A 22,808-nucleotide genomic window follows, 5' to 3' on the forward strand; every position below is an offset into this window, starting at 1 on the left:
GCTGGTACCACGGGATGACAAGGGATATAGCTGAGCCTGCGGTGGAAGATAAATGACGAATGTGACGGTGTGGCCGGCAAGACAGCATTGCGTGGTCATGTATGGGGCGCTGGTATGCAAGCCAGAGAGGAAGGAAACTTCAATGGAGGAGAATGGGAGGGCGCGAAGGGGTAGGAGGACGGGCGAGAAGGAAGAAGCGAGCACTGGGAGGCGATACACGAGCGCGAGGAGTGCGTACGAAATGCAGGAGGAGAATAGAAGAGAGGGGTGTCTGGCAGGACGGGGAGGGTGGGCTTGAGTAGGTACCCCGCCTGGGGGACAAAAAAGCCGGGCCTGCCCTCGCGTGTCTCGAGGAAGGGAAAGGGGGAAGGGCCTTCGTCCTTCGGGTTCGGAGATTTTGGCAACTAGAGTATCGCTTATGAGGCCATTTACATTGGCTGGCTTAGATTGAGTGTCGCGGGAGGGGGAATGCGATGGGACAGAAAGAGGCAAACAACGGGTGAAGTGAAGCGGGCAAGAGTGCTTTTTGGAACACAAAGCACACCTAATTTTGAGTGTCCAGGACCTTTGGAGACTGTATCCAAAGCTCCATTTTGGGAAGCCCGGACAGGGGGAACTGGAAAGCAATTGAATATCGAGCCAGAAGAGGTCGTCACCGTGTTCGCGCTTCTTCCTTTCACTCTTTGTCGTCGCCACCCCCTTTTTTACACCGTGAGCCTCCCTCGTAAGCCATCCGGCTTGTGGGACTACGGCGCTTCCGTCCCTCCTTGCGGCGTCGCAGGCCCCCGGCCCCAGTGTTGGCTGCTTCCACCCTGGCGGCATGCGCTCGCAGAGGGCCGCCTGCGCCGTTGACGTCCGCGGAAGCCCAAAAATTCGCAAGCGCGGATCGGGCTGCCTGCAAGGCTAGCAAGCGTGCGGCCTCCAGGCCACCGGTATCCGCCAGCCCCGCCATTCCCTCCCGGTTGCGTCGTGTCGTCACCTCGGAGGCCGTCACGGTGGTTGTCAGGAAGGACAGGACGGCAACTGCTGCACAGTGGCTGCTTTTTTTGGTCATTTTCCAGACACTATCCCTGGCATTGCTGATTTCAGGTTCATACGTTATCAGCAGGGGTTGTAGGAGCACGTAGTACAGCCGAGCAGCACCTTGAAATCTGGGCAGCGCCAACCACAGGAACAATGCCAATTTCATCCACCGGTAGAGAGGAACCCAAGATAAGACCGCGTCCACAGGCTTCTCAAGTAGAAAGGTAACGATGGAGGATATGAGCCAGTAGAGAGACCAATGCTCGGCGCTCTGGGACTCGTCGAATACGTCGGGCACGTCGGCATGGGCCGCGGCGCTTGACTCGGGAATGCTGGCCCGTGGCCCCGGGAATTCTGACACCGTTCGACATGAGGCAATTATGGGGTATACATACAGTATACCGACCCTGTTTCGTGATGAGCAAGTGGGACCGACAGGTGAAGGAATTTTTGCCAGGTGCCCACGATCAGGTTTGCCATGAAAATCTGAGGAAGAAAAATCGAGGCGGGCAACTCCTTTACCTACCGAAGACATTGATATATCATCTCCACTCCCGTGCGCAAAAATGAATGTCACCACATGGAGACCTTCTGTCTTCGAAATCCCTGCAGAGGCACGTGCACGGGGTGGTAAAGGTGCGCAGGTTGGAGTAAATGGCATAGGACGATCACATATAGGGGGCACATCGATTGCCTGGAAAGAGCGGGCTGTGTAAGCGAGCGGCTCAAGGTGGAGATGATGGGTTGGGCGTTGGAAAAATACGTACCACCGCCGGGCGCACAGCGCGACTTGGCCAAATACAGCGTGCATGTCCATGATGGTGCATAGATTGGCATTCATTTTGGTTTTCCTGGCATGTTATCTCTCATTTAGGCCACGGGTGGGCAGGGCCCTTTCAGCTTGCCTCTGATGCTTGCGGCTTTTCCAGGAGCGATGCTCGGAGCCCTTACAATTTCGATTTTGCTCCTAAGCAGCGTGGCGGACGCCTTTCGTCTTGCCAGCCCTTTCGCAGTCAAAGCAGCCAGAGCCGTCACAGCCGCAGACATGGACAGGTGGCGGAGTCCACTTCTCCTCCGAGTAAGGAGCAGTCGCGGCAACAGTGAAGCTTCTTCCCCGAAGGAATTTTTCCGACTCGCCCGTGGGAAAATGGAGTTTGGGACAGTCGATGAAGTGGAACTTCTGCTATGGGACGAGCCTGCCCTCATCCGTCGGTACCTCACGGAATCACCCGACCGGGTCCTCCTGGCCACCTGGGACGCAGAACTAGTGGATCGCCGAGCCGGGGACGTATTTCGTCTCACCACGAAACCCATGTCCTTCGTGCACTTGAGTCTACAACCCTCCATCGACGTACGCCTCACGGCCATACCACCGGAAGCGGGAAGAGAGGAGGGCGCGCCGGAGAGCGGGGGGCATCTTCTGTCGGTGGAGTCCTTAGGGCACTCCATGAACGGATTAGAGCAGATTCTCGGACAACGCTTCGCCGAATCTCTACGGATCGATGTCACGGGAAAATTGAGGGCCCACGTCCCTCCCGCCCGTCCTGGGGATTTGAAAGGTGGAGGACCCGTGCGCTTGGTGGGGGAGGTGGTGTTCGTGACCTCGGGTCAGCTCCCGTCCCTCCTAAGCCTGACCCCCCGCCCCGTCTTGGAAAGCGCGGCTATCGCGATCAATCGGCGCATCATGAGCTACGCCAAAGGAAAATTCGTGAAAAATCTGGCCAAGGACTTCAATCGGTGGTCGGCTTCTGCTTTGGAGGCGGGGTAGGGGGGAGCGGCCTTACAAGGTCCTGGAAATTCTGGGGAGGGAAAACAAAGCACTACATTTAGTAGCGAGTCCTTTGCAAATAGTCGTGATGATAACGTTTCCTTCTTGGGACGGCTCTGTGGGTGGGAAGATAAGCTGACGGCGTGCATGACCTGGAGGGGTATAGTGGGGATAGGCCCATGCAGCGTCCTCTGACTCGACGGCCTTGGGGGAGGCCAAGAGGACGTTTGAGGACTGGGTGCATCGACAAACGCCGCGTTTGAATAGTCGTTAATGAAAGCCCACACAGGTTGTGTAGCTTGACATACTGTACATAGATAGGGCAATAGACGCTCCAAAACGATGGAGAGGCTCCAGTCGGGAGACGCGCTACGATAGGAGCACGCCTGTCCGTTCGAAATGACACGTGGGAATTTTAACGAAAGTCCAGTAATGAATAGGAAGGATGGCGTTGAGCACCTGGAAAATACCCAAAGTTATGAATTTGAAGCGTTTGTGCCCCCTCGGTATTCAGTGATGTTGACGTTTCTGTCTTCTCCTTGTCGTGTTGTCAGGAAAGAAATGCGTCGATCACAGATGTACCGCTCTACACCCACGGAGAGGTTTCCGAGCATTTTCGAGGAAATATAGTGCCATAAGGTGGTCCCTCTTCTCTCGGCTTTTTTCTTTAATCGCACTCGGCCTCACCTCCAGCTTATCCCCCAGGCGCGCCATGCTTTCCAGATGAATGTATGTAAAAGATTTAGTGTAAAGCACATGCTACGCCTAGAAAAAATACTTTCATTCCGTGTTCATTGTTTCAGAGAAACACCACCTTTCCTGTTCAATGCAAAAACTGCGCCCATGATCTCAAGTGGCACGACAACGCACTCCACAACACCCGCATTCTCCTGCCCTCTCACTCCGTCTCCTCCATGTCTAAAGCAGTCCCTTCTATTGCCTCGTCACCATTTCTCGGACCCCCATACCAAGTTCGAGACGTTGTCCGCCATCAATGACAGGTGCTCTTTGCGGAAAGCGTCGTAGTCACTCTGCGAAATGGGCGCGTTCGTGGGCGGACGAGGCTCCATCGTAGGAGATATAAAAGAGCGGAGGCCTTCGTAGGCTAGTAGGGTGACGCCAAATTGAGGACTGCTTCTCATGACCCGCATAATGGCCCCCTTGAAAAAGGCCGTGATACCCTCAGCGGCGTAGATTTTTGCGACGCAATCCGCCATCCCCTCGTAAGCCACTTCCCCAGGGCGGGGCTTGACTTGCAACCTGGTTTTGATCACGTCTGCGGGGGTGGTCAGGGAAGCTGCAGGCACGCCGGCCATCGCACCGGCGATCAGCAAATGGTAGGGTTGAATCTTGTCGGCGTCCTCCGCGACGTATCGCTTGGCTGCCGCGTAGGCAGGGAAATAGATCCCGGAGAAGGGAATGTCACGCAAGAAACACGCGGAGGCGCCACGGTACAGCCCCACGAAACCCAGCTCCTTCACAATTTGCCAGGCGGAACTTGCCGTCGGCGCCTTCATTCCTTGCGCCACCAGCACTTGCGCCGTTTCGCCTTGCACTTGCAGCCGGATCTTGACGATCTCCAGAGGGTTTGTGAACACAACCTGGGAGGCACCTGCCCCGCACCCTGCCAGCACCTCGAGTGGAAAGTAGATGGAATCTTGGCCTGTCACCTTGTCTCGATTCGTAAACATGTCGCGGAGCAAGTCGTTCACTGCCAGTTTGATCGCCTTCTCCGGGGCCACTCCCACCAGCTGGGGCAACAGCCCTCCATAGAAGCCCAATATCCCTTCTCGTGCCAGCACTTGCCGAAAACAGTCGATATTTCCTTTGTATTGCACCGCACCCGGCATGATTTTCCCCGAGCGTTGATTTTGCATGCGCGTCTTGACTAGATCGAGGGGATAGACCGCAAAGGCTCCGATACCCCCCGCAATCGCACCAAGAGAGAAGCCTTGCAAAAACTGAAATACACGCTCCATGACCGTCTTGGGAACCACCTCTGCGTCATCAATGTGCGCGTTATGGCGCGAGGAGTATTTCTCCACTGTGTAGCCGGGCGGCGGGGCAAAGGTGACGGCTCCCCCGCGACCGACGATGGCTCGCAGTTCCTGTTGTAAGCAAGATGGACCATGTAAGACTTTTTTCCCGCTATCATCTTAAATTCTTTCCGTACAAGAATTCAAAATATATCCTGCGTGTGAGCAGTGTGCCTTGTCATCACACCTGACCCCTCCCAATCGGCGACCGACTCCCACCTTGATGTAAGACGCCCCGAGCACCGTCTTGCAGTTGTCGGGGGAGATGTATCCGTCCCCATTGAGGTCAAAAAGCTCAAAAACAACGTCTGATTCTGCGCGAGAAAAACGCCGGTTTAGCACCCTGCACGCGACTTTGAAATCGTCCTTGCTCAGAGGCCCCGACTTGATATCCGCGGCAGTGGCAATCGTGGTGCAGAGGGAAGGGAGGTTGTTCAGTATCGTTTGATAGGCCAAGAAATCGAAAAAGGAAACCGAACGTCCGCGCCGGGTCGCATTTATTCGGGCGACAAGGGACTCCGGAAGTTGCCGCCGGCCAAAATTGGAGAGAAGCTGGTAAAAGTCTTCCAAGGAGACCCAGCCATTGCCATCAGGGTCCATCTGCAGGAAAGCCTGCTGTGTCATCTCGTTCTGTAGCTTATTAAAAAACAAAGAAAAGTCGTCCACGCGCACGCGTTTCTTGCCCGTTGGGCCAAAGAACCTCTTCATCAAATCGCAGTCCTTGTCAAAAGCGGTTCCCACGTGGGTGGAAAGGAAATGAAGCACGTCCTCCTTGGTCAGAAAGCCCTGCTTGTTCCGGTCGAAAAGGAGAAAGGCGATGTCGTACTCGGGGTCGGGCCGAGTCATGAACATGTTGAAGAGGGAGAAATCTTTAAACCGCACGAATTCCTGGTCACCGCGCACGATTCTGTAGAGGGAGCGAAGTTGGCTGTACTTGATCACATCGATGCCAGACGTGTCGTTGCAAGAGCGTACAAAGTCGTCCATGGTCATCACGGCGTCCCCGTTGGGGTCAGATGGGTCTTTCAAGCTCGCGTATTTGTCGAACAATGCCTTAATCCTTGCGCTGTGAAGAATTTTCTCCACAAACACCTCGTCGTCCACGACCCAAGTCCGCACTTTTTGTTTGGCTTTGACGGTCGCCGAACGTCGGCGATGGAATATCATAGAGCCGTCTCCGAAAATTTCCCCCCGACCCTTGCTCAAAAAAGGATCAAAGGAGCCGTCCTCCAACGCGTCCATGATCTCTACCTCGCCCTCGTCAATAATAAAGCAGTCATATCCCTTCTCGCCTTGCACGAAAACCACCTCTCCAGGATCGAACTCCACAAGCCGGGCTTCCTTGACAAACTTGCCAATCTGCTCTTCGTCCAAGCACGTGAAGAGGGAGTTTTGATGGAGGGCGAGCTCGATGAGTTTCCGTTGACTCTCCGACTTGTCTGGCACCCGCACCCCTGTGTAAGGGAGGAGAAACCAGAGTACGATTGGCAGAAATGTTCAATTAGAAATGAAATCGTCATTGCAAGGCGTAGGAATTGTATCATCGTGCTTCAAGTGCATAAGAGGGAAGATAAACTGCCAGATACAGTGAGGGGACACCGGATGTCAGACCCGTGCACTTCTTTCCATTTTTGTCACAGACAGACGAGCCACTCCCTAATACAACACAGCTTTAGCAACCTTGCTGTCAATATTCTAAGTCGGTCATTAGGGGGGCAAAAAGAACGCAAACAACAAAAGATCCTTTCAGACCAGTCTCAAGAAGGCATTCCATCAATGCTCTCTGGCATGTTTTTTCGAGACAGGAAAGGCGCCCCACGCATCGTTACGTGGCGTGCAAGGAAGCATTACAGCGCACTTACCATGCTGAAAGGTCTTGTGATTCACTTTTTCGTGGGGCTCCAAGTGCAGGTGGTCAAACAAAGTGGGCGTGCGCTCGAGCTGCGGCGCAGACACGGGCGACAATCCAACAATCAGAGGAGACGGTTTGGTTTTGTTGCTTAAGATACGTGATTGCGAAGCATTGGACATGATGGTGGCTTGACAGCACTGTCTTTTCTCCTGGTAGCCCCTAGCCTTGTGGCAGCTAAGCTGCCAGAATGCTTCGCCTTTCCCTCACCACGCGAGCTCTGCAGCAGTAGCGTTTCAGACGCCCTTTCCAGACGCAACTGTAGAATAAGAATGTGAAGACATAATTAGCATTTTTCGGGCTATTCGCGCATAGAGAACAACGTACTGCAGTGCCCTGCTACAGAGATTCCAAACTCTCCCTCTCGACCGTCGCCGGGTCTGAGCATGGACGGATGGCGGGGGCCACTGACAGCAACAGACGACTCAGACAAACCCTGACAAGTGACTAAAGGGACGTGCATAGATGCACAAAGCCTCCATTTCGAATTCACAACTCGGTTATTGTCCACCTATCCTGTTAAAGTTGCGGCACAACCATGGCCGGGTTGATGTTGCCGACACCGCGTGCTCGACCCGCCCTGTTTTCTTCCTTTCCTGTTTTTGCCTTTTTGCTAATATTTTCTTCCTTGTCCCCCGATTTGTGTCGTATTATTATTTCAGTCGATATATTGCAAGAAATCTAGGAAGGAATTACAAATTTACCCCCGCCCTGAATCTTGGTCGAAGGGTTGGTCGCACTGCGTATCTTGGCTTGCTTGTTCTTAACATTTCAGGTCACCATCATTTTTGGCAAACTCGCTCGACCGCTCGCCTTCGGTCATCAAGACCGTGATGTCCACGGCCACACCACAAGAATGGATGTATGAGAAAGAGGTGTCACAAAGTTGACCCCTCGACATCGCATTGTGGAGTGTGATATTACGCGGTAGGCTGGCCGACTTCCATACGAGGGGGCGGCGCGGAGTAGATGGACTGAGGGCGCGTGACATGTCCGCTTATCTTATTTACGGACAATTAAGTAGTCAATTGCACATGCCACGTGTCAAATGCTGTCCTCAGATTTTGTCAAGAACTATGGCTGTCTGTCTTCATACTCATGGCATGGACTCGGGCGTTTTTAGTCCCTTTCTCTCCAGGTCGACGGTGATGGACCCGTAGGAGGGCATGGCAAGGCTCATAATGCGTAGTGCTGGGGGCAATTACGCTTCCCTTGCCACCAATACCTCCGGTGTTGCCCACAGCAGGAGCCACATGAGTCGTTTTCAGGCGACGGCCCTCGTTGTGGTCGGTCTGGCCTTGTTAGGTTATTTCTTTCTAGCGGATCAGATCTACCTGTGGGTGGTCACGAACGAGATTGGGGTCATGCTGCATCCGGCTTCCCGCGGCTACTGCGCCTACCCAGCCCTTTGGATGCCTTTCGAGGAAGCACTTGCTCTCACGCCTTCATCCTCCCGTGCGCCTGGTTTTCCCCCCTCCACCTTTCTCTCCCCGGATCATACATCGAACATCGCATCCCATGATGGACCTTCTCAGGGCGCCTCGCGCGTCACCCTTGTCGCCGTCATGGGACGTCGGCCCAGGTCCGAGGCGGGAGAAAGCGCCACCCCGGCCTTCAAGCGTCTGAGTGACCGGCTCATGGCCCTCTCTCTGGAACAACAACAGGCCTACGCCCGCTTTTGGGGCTACGACCACCTTTTGTGGGAGGGGGAGGAGGGAGACCATGCCGCCCGATTGGAAGGGCGTCCGGTGGCCTGGGGCAAGCTGTTGGCTCTCCGGGAGGCGCTGGCGACGCACGAGTACGCACTCTACATGGACCTGGACGTGGCCCTAGTCCAGCCTCTGCTCAGCCTGGAGGGGTTCATCGCCCGCCTGGAAAGCCAAGGAAAGGACGTGCTGGTGGCGGAGGATCGGCACGGGGTGAACACGGGGGTGATGCTGATCCGGCGGAGCGAGTGGAGCCTCTGGTTCTTGGAGGAGCTCTGGAGGGTGGGCGCGTCCCTGGTCGACTGCGACTGCCTCTTCTACTACGAGCAGCGGGCCGTTCACCACGCCTTGCAGACCCCACAGTGGCGGGAGGGCTACAAATGGTGGACGCGCCACATCCCCGTGGTTGGCTGGTTCCGAAACTCCCTCCGCGGCCACCCCCCTGGCCCCACCCTGGAAGAGTTGCCCCTGCGCTGGCCGAACCAGTCGGTGGTGGCCTCGGACACGGAGCTCTGGAGGCACGTGGAGGTAGCCCCACAATGCGCATGGAACGCGGTGGACGCCTACGCGGAGGCGGAGTTTGTCGTACATTTTGCCGGGCAGAAAGGGACGAGGAAGGAGAAGTTGATGGAGCACTACGGGCGAGTGGCGGAGGCCCGCATGGAAAAGGTTGCCAAACCCTTGAGAGCGCGGTGGGAACGCCAGGGGGGGAAGAGAGAGGGGGTAAAGGCGGGGGGGGAGGCTGCAGGAGAGGATCGGCTTCGGCTGTTGCCCTTGGTGCACCAGACCTGGAAAACGCACGCGCTGGGTGGCGCGAAACAAGCGTGGCACATGTCCTGGCGCCGGAACGGATTTGAGGTGAGGCTTCGAAACGACACGGAGTGTTTGGAAGATATTTGGAGGTTATGTCGGGCCACAGGGGATTCGGAGTTCATGCATGCTTTTGAATATTTAAATCCTGTGCAACGGGCGGACTTCTGGAGGTACGCGGTCACGTGGCTGGACGGAGGCATTTACAGCGACATCGACATTGGGGCCACGCCCGAGACGGCACTCTTCTTTCTGGAACATGGGCCTGTTCAAGGAAAGGAAGGTGCACAAGCGGAAGGGGGGGGCAGGCAGGGCATGGCTCTGGCGGGGATCGTGGAGAACTCCCCCTACGACAATGTCTGGGGCCGCATGCACTGGAAGGTGGGCATGAGCCCCATGTACTCGCGCTTACCGCAGCTGCGACAATCCTTCTTCTATGCGCAATCGGGCCATCCCGACTTGCTGCTGCTCATGCAAGGAATCAAAAAGATGGTGTTACGCTGGGAAGGGAGCGGGCACATGGACCTGGGAAGAGCGTATCCTAAATTTACTTCTGCGCAATTGAAGGACATGGAAATGACTGGTGCACTGACGTTGGAAATGACGGGACCGGGTGTGTGGACGGACTACATGCTGGCTCCTCTGCTACGGATGAAAAAGGAAAGCGGAGGAGCCCGCATGGGGAGGAAAGGAGGACAGGGAAAGGAATTGAACGTAGAGGACGAGAGGAAAGCAGCCGAGTTGAACAAGCTGCGAGCATCCTCGGTTATCTTGGATACCATGGCTGGCTATGAAATAATTCGATACGGGAGCATGGGATCGTGGAAGACGGACGCGCACAAAGCGGATGTACGCATGTGGCGCAACCTGTTGCTCTTCTATTTGACACCGGTACTTTTGGCGCTCCTCATGCATTCAATTCGACGGCGATGGCGGGATGAAGAGAAGAGGCGCAAGGCTCGGCACGACGAAATGAATGGACATGAAGTAGTGATGGGAGGGGGGGGGGGATGATTGCAGCGAGCGGGGGAGGTCCCCGAAAAGGAGGTCTTTTAGGAATGGGAGATAGGGATAAAGTTCATTAGTGTAAAGCGCGTAAAACGGATGCAGGACAACCGCGTGTAAACCTTTAAGCATGATTGTACAGGAAATGCAAGCAAATTGACAACCAAATATTTGTAGCAGGGGAGAGTAATACATGGGCCGGTGGGCCTGGCGATGTCTGGTTTTCCTTGACATCCGGTTCTGCAGCCTTTATGCTAAGCAACGGATGTCTTCAAAAACGCCGTCGTCGTAATTGTACCATTTGCTTGCCAAGGTGTATCATCGTCGCTGTCGAGGAGCATTCTCGCGATATGATAGGGCGCACAAGGGAAGTCTTGTCTCCCCATGCATGTCGCTCGCCCATGCTTAGTAAGGCCGACCCCACTCTGAATACCACGACATTCACTCCTTCATACATTGCCTTTCAAATGCCAAACTTCTCCATGCCGTCTCTCACTTTCCCACTTGCATTGTCATTACAGGTCTGCGGCTTGTCCGCGGGTGGGAAGCGCTTCGACTCGCCCCGTGTGGTCTTTCCCGAGCCCTCCGAGACAGGTCTAAGGAGTGCCCTTCCTTCCAGTTCAATTGCAAACAACCGTCCAGACCAGCCGTCATTCAGTATCTCCATCGTCACGAGGGCGATGTCTGCAATGATGACAACGTCACTTGCCGAGGGAGCAGGGATGCTGATGCGAGTGCTACAGGATGTGGCGGCACCCTTAACCGACGACCCTGCAGAAGCGGAGAGGAGGCAATGCCACATGATGGGAGGGAAATTTGGAGACCTCGTGCAACTTTCATTGGCCGTAGTGGGGATAGGCGGCCTAATCATCAAGCGGTTCCAAGAAGCTCACCCTCGGCCATGGCGCATCTGGGGATTGGACGTCGGAAAACAGTGCTTGGGGTCCCTGTACGCCCACCTATTGAACATGCTGCTGGCCATCGGCTTGACGAGTATCGTGGGGGGCGGTGACGAATGTGCCTGGTATTTTACCAACTACGTGATCGACAGCTCTCTGGGAGTCTTGCTCTGCCTCCTACTCGTGAAACTGGCCGAATGCTGGGCGGCGCGGAAGGAAGCTGGGTCTTGGCAACGGCTTTACATTGCCGAAACGGGTAACTACGGCAATCCCCCGCAGTGCCGCGTCTGGTACTGGCAGACACTCATCTGGTTGGGCATCGTCACGGTGTCCAAAATAGGACTCTTCTTCTTCATGATCGCCTTTCGGGATCAGTTCGGGGCGTGGGGGCGCTCTCTCTTTCAGCCCCTCCAAAAGCACCCGGACGCGGAGCTGGTGATAGTCATGGTCATCGTCCCCGGCATCTTCAACATCGCTCAATTCTGGATATTGGATAACCTGCTTAAAAGCGACACGAGCGGCGCACCTTCTCCACCGCTCTCTCCTTCGAAGACCCAGCATTTTAAGGTCAACTACGAGCCCATCTTCGAAGGCCAGGGCCCTGATAACGGCCGCGGTCGACGGCGAAAAGGCTCTGGAGGAGCGGCGGACTGGTCCCCGCCGCATGCGCCGCACTCGTCCAGAGGCCCGTCGCAGAAACACGAAGCGGGGCATTCGTGGCTCCGGCCCATGGCGTGGTCGTGGGGGGGCAGTGCGCCCGGTGGGCCCGGGCAAGGTTTGCGGAAAGGAGACGTCACCGGGTCTGTCGGCGCTGAGGACTTGGGCGCCTGCTCAAATACCTTTTACAAGCCACCGGTGCCTGCCACTAGACCTGTGGATCCGAATGTGCCCGCGTGGATGTCGAGTACAAGCGCCACCATCCTGCAGCCGCGGCGACCGTACGAGGACGACGAACCCGTCGCAAGCGGAGGCGCAATTGCGTAAACCTACCAAATCATGAAATGTGTATGAAAAGGCAGAGGCGGAGTGGGGGGAGGATTTGTAATTACGAGGCTACGCGGCAAGATTACATAATGAAGGAGAAATCCGGAGCAACAGTACCACATCCAATATTATAAATTTGTAATGCGATCATAGGAAATTGCCCACATTCATGGTATGTTTGGTTCCTTTCTTTTCCTGTTTAATACATCGGTGTTGGTTTTCCATCAAAGATCGAATCATCCAGCAGCGAATGTATCACGTTTGCTTTCTTCCCAAGAAAACGTCGTGATTGTACGCCCACTTCAATTCCGCCTACGGCCATGCGCCTTAATTCCTCCTACTCTCTCCTTTTCCAGTCCTCTCCGCAGCTTCTGGATGCTCCATGTCACTGCCAAGACTGGCGCCAAGAGCCCCACTATTGCTGATATTTATGCTTTCAATCGACTGCTTTCGGGAGGGCAAAAGGCCAGCACCGCCGTGCGGGGGCATCGAAGAGGATCGACCGTGGCCGAAAGCGGCAAGATCGGTGGGCAATGAGGAGGAAGACCGGTAGTGCTGTGGCATTGTTCGAGTCCCCGACAAACTGCCACCGAGGCCTCCGGCACCAGGAGTCGCCGCGATATTCCCAGCCGAAAGTCGGGCGGGGGGAAGGATGGCCAAATTCACACCCGTAAGTGAATTAGTGCGTGAGCGGGAACTGTGCCTGAGGGCGGAGGATTTGACTCCCAAAGATGTAGAGTCGTCCAGTTCCGTGATCTGCGTCTCGATGGTTGTCGGGTCGTGGTGGACAGAAGACCGCCTCGAGGAGCGAGGGGGCCCCGCAGGAGCCATGAAACGACGGACGGCCATCACACTGGCGAAGAGGATACAGGCACCGCCGAGGAAACCGAGGAGAATCACGACGTGCGAAGGCATCCTCTTCGGCGCCGACTTTGTGTTGTTCTTTCCGATCGCTGCCACCCCGCCCGTGGTAAAGGCGGCGGCTTTCACGCTGCTCAACAAAGTTACGTTGACCGTACAGAGTTGAGGTCTGTCGTCCTCACCATGCTTGGGCTGCAACAGCTCATTGAGCTTGCCCACCACTGAATAGATGGAGGAGGAGTTCTTCAGGTGTAATGTGAAGGCAGTAGGCCAGACCAGGGCACTGTCGTTGCACAGGCTGGCCGCTGGGAGATAACGACGTGGCATCTGGACGGGCACGGCCAGAGTGGAAGGGGCCTCTACCGCCAGCAAAAGGCGATTGGTCTCCAATGCTGTGTCGCGCGATTTGTTCTCACGGCTATCCCTTCTCTCCCCGCCTCGGTTTGGCTCGTGCTTGTCCACGATTGTTGGCATATGCTCGGCGGGCATGATCGTGTCATCATCCGCGGCGGGCTCCGGCTCCTCTTCTTCCACGAGGTCTTCTTGGATCAAAGCCTTGATGCTGGTTTCCACCCACGCAGGATCACGATCAGTCTCTCCCACAGTGGCCTGAACGAGGAGGTAGGCATCCCTAAATTCCACGTTCTTGTCCCCCGGCTTTTCGGTAGCACTGGTGCCGGGGAACGTCCACGAGGCCCGGTGGCTCCTCTTATCCCGCATGTCCCCCCCTAGGGCGGCCTCATCTTCCCTTTGTCCGTTGCCCAAAGGTTGGAAGCCGTCGTACTCGACATGAGTGCCTTCGTGGTCGTGCTCCTCCCGCGCCTGGTAGCGGACACGGAAAGTGCCTTTTAAAGGAGGGAAAACGTCCCGCCATTCCCCGAAAGCTCCCCATTCGGCCAAATAAGGATTCACAGCTTCCTCCTCGTCTGGTATGAAGTCGAGAACTTGAAAATGCTGGGGCGGAGAGAGCCGCAGGGAGGCGCCTCGGGCAGCAATTTTCGTATGGACAAAGAGCTCTCTTACGCGGCCTTGGGCAGCAAAGTCGTCAATGTCATGTGCGGCTCCCAACCGACCTGGGTCGACCCCCCCATCGGAGATGGAAGGAAACGTAAGACAAGCAGAACGGTCGGCTGAACAAAAGGCCTTGCCATGACACGGATACAGCGAGATCGTGCATGAATTGGAGACACTATTTTCGGAAGCAAGGTCCTTCAAGTAAGTAGCACCAGCGAGTGCTGTGTCTTTGAACGGGCGAGGGGCAACAACGCGAGGCAAGCGACTGAAGGGCAAGCCTTTGGCTTTGAATACGGAGACGGCCAGCAGGCGTTGCATCCCATCTTGCGCAGAATCCTGACCCTTGGGGGCCTTACTGCCAATGCCGTGAGCGCGAGGACGGGCCAACAAGGCTGACTCGCCCGACTCCTGGCAGGTGAGCGCCACTCGAGCCCGCTGTCGGGAAACTAAGGGGACGTAATCCACGTCGCGAGGCTCGTTCAGATCAACGCCATCTATGGCTAGTAGCTCCAATTCACACCCTTTGCCGGCCACAATTTCAAGTAGATCAGGACCGCTCGCATAGGCCAAGTCCAATTGCTGGCTCTCCCCAGAGCGAACATGTAATGGAGCGGGGCTATCTCCATTGATGAAATATGTGCTCCCGGCGCCTTGTGATTCGAATACAAGCAGTCGAGACCCTGGAACTTTTGACTGAGAGGCCGCGTCTGCGTCTGTACTTAGCACATAGAGGGCGCCCATAAAGCCTAACCCCCCGCCGACACTGTACCAGTGAAGTCCAGGTGCATGCTGCTTATCCACGGTAAATGTATGTATGGCCAACTGCGGTCCCGCGAGGCGGGAGTGCAAGCCTCCTTTATCAGTAGCCGCGGTCAAGCGAATACCGTGTAGCGCCAGACTCGTGGCATCGTCTCGTCCGTTTTCAACATTATTGGGAAGCTCGCTCCGGACGCGAATCTGAACAGTATCACCTGGAAAGGCTCGCAAGATTGGTGCAAGGGAGCTTTTAACACCCTGATGAAAAAGAGCCGCCTTGCCCGAAACAGCACCCTTGTGGAACGGTGTGAGACACGATGTTGAGCGAATCAGATCTTTATATTAAATCCTTTAAGAATCGAACGCCAGCGTTTGTAAACAAGCCACACATTAGGCAATAATTACCAAAGCTGGTAACGTCTACCGTATAGGACCCAATTATTCCGTAAGGTTTCAAGGGGGTCTGCACATACCTGTTCTAGCCAAGGTGCCACAGTCAAGTCAACCCTTAGAAAACCGTCAGCAGATGTCACATCTTGGAATGGTTCTTTGTCTAGCGTCGAAGGCTTTGCAGAGAGCAAAGTTGTTGTCTTTGTATCCTGCATACCCCAAGCATGATTTAAAGACACTTCCAATAGAAGGAAGGTTACAATTGCACGATATGCCATCTATGTAAGTTTACGGTCGAGCCACTTTTATATGTCCCTGCTTCGACGCGCACGATGTGCTTCCTCGGATCAGAGCCTGTAAATCAGGTCAAGAAAGTGGATGTTACCCAATTCGTTGACACAGTCGGTCAAGTTAGGGACGGCGAAGATGTAGGACAAAATGTCTGTACAATCTTTCGTTTACTTGAAGAATACCGCCTTACGCGCCTTCCATGAGGGAAGACAACCATAAATGCATAACGAACCGACACGTCGCGGGGGGGACGAAACGGCTGGAAGCAGAGCAACGACAACTTGAGTTTTTGAACTCGGAAATTCCGCGAAGCTCCGAGGTCTGAAGGGAAAAGGTGCTTGTTCCCCACGCCCGTGTTGACCGCCCCTCTTTTCAAATCTTCACGCAGCAAAATGCTAAGCTTTCTAATAGGCATAAGACCGTATATGAGCAGAAGGGACTTCACGGTCATCGCCTTCACCTTTGCATGTGTGACTGTTTTGCTCGATTCTCATGAGCTCCAAAGCGCAACAGAGGCATCGAGGGCCAAACTCAACATTGCCCAACAAGTGGACCATGATACACCACCAAATATTATATATATACTTGCAGATGATCTCGGCTGGAACGATGGTAAGTCTATACCCGGAAAGAACCTTCCGTAGGGCATGCAGATGTCCACTTCACCCACTCCTTCAACTTCCCCTTCCCCCCTCACTATTCTCATATCTCGGTGCCTCCAGTCGGATGGATGAACCGCAATAACGAAAATGTCATCAAAACACCCAATTTGGATCACTTATGCCGTGAGGGTGTGAATCTAAAGTCCTTCTACACCCAAAGCGTTTGCACGCCGACCCGAGCTGCGTTGTTAACAGGAAAATATACAATTCATCTGGGCCTCCAGCACTCGATTATTCAAAGCGGTCACCCTTCTGGACTCGGTACAGAACATGAGACTCTTGCCGAGGCGCTTAAAAAGCGGGGCTATGCTACTCATATGGTGGGAAAGTGGCACCTGGGTTATTATTTGAAGAAATTCCAGCCCTTGCAACGGGGTTTTGACACATTCAAAGGCATGTTGACCGGAGCCGAGTACTATTTTTCCCACGTTGCTCGGTGTGAATTTCCCTTTTATGATTTCAAAGGGTCCACATCTGGCTGGGGTCTAGATTGGTTTGACCAAGAAACGCCGGTATTTGAGGACCAGGGACTGTATTCCACGGATGTTATGACGCAACGTGCGGTAGAGATCATTTCATCTCACGGCTTGAACAAAAGCAATCAGCCTTTGTTCCTTTATCTGTCGTATCAAGCTGTCCACGGTCGTCTTCAGGCGCCACAAGGGGACATTGATCGATTTGCGCATGTAGCAGACGAAGAGAGACGAACTTACGCGGCCATGGTGTGGAAGCTCGACGAGGGGGTGGGCAACGTTACACGCGCCTTACGAGAGGCAGGGCTTTACGAAAACTCAGTGACGGTCTTCACTACTGACAATGGGGGTCACCCAGCCTTTGGTGGCAACAACTGGCCGTTGCGCGGGCAGAAGGGAACATATTGGGAAGGAGGGATAAGGGGGACGGCTTTTGTGCATTCACCTCTCTTAGAAGAGAAGGGGGTGGAGCGTTTCAACCTCATGCACGTTGTTGACTGGTTCCCCACATTGCTGGGACTGGTAGACAGAGCACATGAAAAACAAGAAAAGCCGAGTGGGTTTGCCCCAAGCGTCGGCAACAGCTCTGGCAGCCCCTGCCTCGGTGGAGATCGGAACTCGAGCGTTGATGGCATTGACCAGTGGGCGGCAATCTCAAGGGGAGCCTTGCCGCCGCGGTATGAGCTCCTACACACCATTGATCCCATGGGCATGGACTCGGGCGACCCGTTAACAGGGACGAAGCAAGCGGCTATCCGACGGGGTCCTTGGAAGCTGCTTCTAGGCGCACCCGGCCAAAATGTCAATCAAGATAAATGGATACCGCCACCGGACTGGTCGGGGCAGGGTCAGGAAGATGTGCTTGCGAAAATATATGGAGGAAAATGCGAAATTTGCCGTTTCACTCAGGAGAACATAACCACCGGCGTGTGCCTATTCAACATTGAAAAAGATCCTCAGGAACGATGCAATCTCGCTTCTACCGAGTTGGCAGTGGTGGCAGATTTGTTGGCCCGCCTAGAGGCTTATAACGCCACAGCAGTTCCTGTTCAATACCCTGGCCCCGATGACAGGTGTGATCCTGCACAGCTCGGTCATTTTTTTGGGGCATGGGGAGAAGAAAATTGAGCCTAAAACAATGGCTTACATAGAAAACACAGAAAGTGTGGTGCATGGTCCACTTGCAATGCTGTCGCAATTGACATTAAAAGAAGTGGCTTGCCCCTAGGTGTAACATTTCGGATATAAATTTATTTCAATTACAAGTTTACTTTTGGCGCCGATGCCGCTTTTTCTTGTCTTTTTTGCTGCTATGGCTGCGTCTCCTCTTTTTGCTGTGCTTCTTACGGTCCTTGGACCTCACTTTCGCCTTCGAATCCTGCCGGCTTCTTCTGGCCCGTCTCTCCCGGCCATCCATCGTGCTCCCAGCGCTGCTGCTACTGAGGCCGACGCTGTCGTCACTGCTTTCGTCGCTGTCATCACTGCCATTCCTCCTGTCACTTTCGTAACTTGCAGGGCTCAGCTTTGGATCATCCCACCGGCTTTTTCCTCTTCCGCGCTCATCACTTGGTCCTTCGACCAACCCAACCGCACTCGTCTGGAGGTCCCCAGACCGTGAGGTAGGCAGCACACATTTTTGTGCCTGCTGTGACGGATGTGTTTCCAGTGGTAGTGCGGCGTTATTTGCTTCGCTTTTATTCCCAGCCGCACCTTTTTGTGATTTCAGCTTTGGCTTCTTCAACACCCCTGAACCGAACACTAAACCTTCCTCTTCCTCTTCCTCGTCGCCGCCATCCACCGTTTCGTCCTCCTTGAGCGCCTTCCTCTTCTTACTCAGCAGCATGGGCCCTTTGGCAAGGAGATCCTCCATCGCCTCCAACCCCGCCACCTGGGCAGGTTGTAAGAAGTGGTCTCGTGCTGTAGATGAATGAGAATTGGTGCTGGCATCGCCCGCCGTCGAAGCGTTAAGCGCATCTCCTGTCTGAGCACCAAGTATCCCTTCTGACGCCTGCCCTTGCATCTTTTCCCCCTCCTCCTTTCTCTCCTCTTCCGGTTCTTCCTCCTCCTCACTCTCCTCCTCGCTCTCCGAGGACGATGGCGCCTCAAATATAGCCTTGAACAAGTCTTTACTGGGTCGAGGTTTCTGTTCGAAGGCTGGCAAGCTTCCTCCTCCGCTTCCTTCCTCCTCTATCTCGCCCTCCGCCAACTTATCCTCTAGCATGACGTCAGGCACGACCAAGTTTTCCCCAGGCAAGAGCGCCTCCATTTCCCGGTCGAACTTATTGCTCAACAGGGAGACGGGTCCCGCCTTCCCCTTCCCTGGATCCAACGGCACAGGTGGTGGCTTCAGCGCTTCCGCTCTCCCGCCTCCAAAGGCCCGAGGCAGGGCGTAAGCCGGTCGCGCGGACGGGGGCTGTCCACCTAGACTGATGGCCGGAGTCAGCCTGGCATGCCCCGGCACTGACACGTTGAAGCGCTTGCAAAGCAGGGAGACGGGCTGGAAGAGGACCTGGCTGCGGGCGGGCGCTGGGATTGTTTTCACCTTGGGCAGAGCGGGGCCAGCAAGCGCGACAGAGGGGGCGATACCTCCTGCACCCTTCCCTCCCTCCGTCAACCCCTCCGGTAGAGTCGGCCCGGTAGTCGCGGGCTTCTCAGCCACACTAAACCGCTTGGCCAGAGCCCCTTGCATGCCCTGGAAAGCGGAGGGCAGAGGGGGAAACGAGGCCGACGGGGATTCCGCCGCCTCTGAGGCCGCTGCGTGCGCCAGGGCCGGCGCGCCTTGGGTCTTGAACGTCTCGATCCGCGCCCGGTCTGCCTCTGACATGAGGTCGAAAATGGAGGAAGTCCCGGCGGCCGCTTGGACTGGGGCCTCTCCCAGCAAGCCGCCCCGGGTCTCGGCCCGCAGCCGTCCTTGGTTGGCATCGCGGTGACGCCTGACTGTGCCGGCGTGGTCCTCTCCCCGCCCCTCCACCCCTCCCTGCTCGGTCTCGAAGCTGTGATAAGGGACGAATCCGCGAGGGGGCGTGGGCAGGGGCCAGGCGGGGGGCTGATATCCCAAGTCCTTCACGCCCAAGACAAAACCTTCCAGCACCGGTCGCGAGTCAGTGGGACATCGGAGCCCCACGGCCCCCGGAATCTCCGCACCTCTTCCGCGCCCCCCCCCCCCCGAGATCCAAGCCTCCAGCGCCACCCGCTTCGCTGCCCCGGCCATCAGGGTAGAGGCCTGGCCCGAGCGACTCTCTTCCTCTTCGTCGTCAGGCTCGCCCAAGGTGCTCAAATACAAGCTCTCCCTCCCTCCTTCCTTTCCCGTCGCCCCTCCCTCTCTTCCTCCCCTCTCGCCCTGCCCCGCCCTCTCCGTCACCTGGTCGTACACGTCATCCTCATCTTCGTCCAAGGCGAAACCCGAAGCGTTCCTCCGTCCCGCCCTAGACGACGTATCCTTTCCCAATACATCTCCCATCCGGTAAACCCCTCGACTGTCGTCTTCCCCGCCCCAGTCATTCGGGCCCTGCCTCCGGAAGGCCGCCAACTCCGGAGCATCTTTCTCGGGATCGAACCCTAGCCCATGGCGGTCATTCTTAGGCCTGGGGAGGAGCGTCAAGCCTAGCGTGGGCCGGGCAAATGTGATTTTCCCCTGCTGAACGAGGGTGGAATCGTCTCGCAAATGCTCGGGCAAGAAGGCCACGTCGTCGTCCACCGCCTCCTCCACCCCTGCCTCCCCTTCCCCCGAGTCCTTGCCTCGCTTCTTCCGGGGCCGCCGCTGTCGTGAGCCCACTCCCACTCCCTCCTTCCATCCCATCATCTGAAGTAATTTCTTCCCAATCGCCACCTCTGTCGGGACGAGCAGTTCATCGACCATACCCAGGCCCGGAATGCTGCTCCCGACCGCCTCTTTTTCTACCTCCTTCCGCAAGAGCTGCTTGGACGATACTCCCAACGTATCGTATGGCAACTGTGTATGCAAATCCCGTCCCAACAAGCCATCTTCTTCGTCCATGAAGTCTTCGGGACGCTGCCTGGAGGGGCGGCTTGACGCACGGTTGTCCCGAGAGGACTTGAACGTAGATGGTTGCCATCCCTCCTGACTGCCTACGCTGTTGTAATAGCCTGCAGAGAAACCCCCAGTAAAAGCCCCGTGGAATCTACGTCTCCCTTCCTCGTCGCGAACTTCGTCTTTTTGAGTTTTGCCCCGGTAGGCACTCATTTCTGGATTGAGAAGAGGAATGCAGTTCTTCGGAGGAAGAGAGGCATAGGAAAACGACCAACGAGAGTTGTTAAGCCTGTGCCTGTTGAAAGCTGATAGACAGAGGAAGTTAGAAGATAAGGTAACTAGTGAGCTGGGTTTGACAACTACATTTTGGTTTTGCGATGCTTGTGCTTTTTAGGTAATGAGAGGGACGCGTGTACGGCGAGAGCAGGTCTTCCAGTTGCCTGCGGCAAAACTACTAGTAGACGGTAAAGCACATCATTTCATCCTTTTGCTCAATGCCGATGCTTGCGGGACATCACTTTTCTTTTCCCTTTTGTACCGAACCAAAAAATTCTTCTTCGACGTTGTACCGTAAAGCATAATGCCATCGTGGCGTGCTTCTTTCTTTCACAGGGGCAATAACCTCCCCACCCTCTCCTGCTTTGCTGTTGTTAATTCTTTTACAGGAATACTTGCACACCGCAAATTGATATTATAACATCCATGATAGTCTGATAGTCTTTTGTTTCTACATTGTTCAAGGTATGCCTGTGAGAAATCGCTCCGCGGCGTCCATTACAGCAATTGCCGTGCTTGCTCTAGTAGGAGCTCTGTACCTTCGTCGTCAGGCACTCAAAAAGAAAAAACAAGAAGCGGAGAACGCGTCAGAAGACAAATCCCACGCCACGCCACATTATCAAATCTCGATTCTTGGGGATACCTTTTGCGATGTCGTGGTTCAAGGCATCAAAAATTTGCCCGAATGGGGAACAGACGCTCTGACCGACGCCCCAATAGAACTGACTCCGGGGGGCTCTGCCTGCAACTCCGCGCTGCAACTCGCCAGCTTGCTGCGCTTATTTCCTCTAGAATCCTATATTACACCCCAGGTGGTGTTGCACACAGCTTTAGGAGACGACTCATTTGGATCCTTCTTGAGGGAAAAAATTAAGGCCGCGGTGCAAGGCCAATATGTACGGATTTCCACCTCCTCATCCCTCGAAGAAGCTTCCAGGAAAGAGTCGTCTGGATCCATGCCCAACAAAGAAACCGCAAATGCAACAACGGGTGTGTGTATTTGCCTCTCCGGGTCTGAGGACCGTGCGTTCATTACCCATCGGGGAGTCGTCGCCACCTTCAGTGGCGATCAACTCGACGTCTCCACCATCTACAGGAGCCAATTCATACACATTGCCGGCTACTACAACTGTCCATCGCTCTGGCGTATTCTGCCAGGGCTGCTACGTGATTGTCAGTCACGAGGCATTTTTACAAGCCTCAGCCCGCAGTGCGACGCGTCGGGCAAGTGGGAGGGTGGCCTCCATGACACGTTACCCCACCTGGATTTATTTGTGCCCAACGAGATGGAGGCTTTGGCAATCTCCAGACAAAATGGGATTGTGGACGCATGTCGCTACTTTGTAGAGAGTGGGGTGAAACATGTAATCGTCACGTTGGGGGCGGAGGGAGCTTTCGCATCTGTGAAGGAAGGGGAGAGGCGCCGCGAAATGAGGCAGACATGTCCGCTCAAAGAAATTGTAGATACCACAGGCGCAGGGGACGCTTTTAATGCAGGAGTCTTGTACAGCCTTTTGACGGATTTGGTGGGAAAAAACGCGGCCCCGGGGAACGGGACAACGGAGTCGTGGGAATGGGGACAGGCCTTGCGGATGGGATGCGCCATGGGCGGCCACAATGTGACCAAAGCGGGCGCGTCGGCGCCTCCGCGGGATCAACTGGAAATAATTGACAATTTGAAGGAAATTAGGTGTGATGTATAGTTTTTCCACGCGGCGGACTTCATCATTGGTAATAAAAATCGAAGTCATCTAGAGCAAGCGTCCCGACAATGTCAGACTGAGGTCTGTCTCGGATAATTCGGGCCAAGCGTAGTGCGTGCACGAGCGAGGGCTGACACTTTTTTTTGTGAGAAGTTTATGCCTTTCCTCTTTTTTTTACTGAACATACACAAACCTCCAAGCACACGCACACGCCAGAGAGTGCCAGGCGCAGCCCTTCCACGACCGCTTGG

At 55.2% G+C, this 22,808-nt stretch overlaps 2 protein-coding genes across 2 annotated transcripts; one reads left to right on the top strand and one right to left on the bottom strand.

Moving 5' to 3' along the window:
* Nucleotides 1–7,857: 7,857 nt before the first annotated feature.
* NGA_2008500 (subunit of golgi mannosyltransferase complex) lies at nt 7,858–9,174 on the top strand (the record flags this gene model as incomplete). Its single annotated transcript, XM_005855444.1, has 1 exon — nt 7,858–9,174. A coding segment is annotated over exon 1 (1,272 nt), but the record flags the coding sequence as incomplete, so codon positions are not given.
* Nucleotides 9,175–19,943: 10,769 nt separating this feature from the next.
* Nucleotides 19,944–20,816, bottom strand: NGA_2046600 (g patch domain-containing protein 1; the record flags this gene model as incomplete). Its single annotated transcript, XM_005855445.1, has 1 exon — nt 19,944–20,816. A coding segment is annotated over one exon (873 nt), but the record flags the coding sequence as incomplete, so codon positions are not given.
* Between the last annotated feature and the right edge of the window lie 1,992 nt (nt 20,817–22,808).

The sequence above is a fragment of the Nannochloropsis gaditana genome (genome assembly GCF_000240725.1).
Source record: "Nannochloropsis gaditana CCMP526 unplaced genomic scaffold scaffold194, whole genome shotgun sequence".
Classification (NCBI taxonomy): Eukaryota; class Eustigmatophyceae; order Eustigmatales; family Monodopsidaceae; genus Microchloropsis; species Microchloropsis gaditana.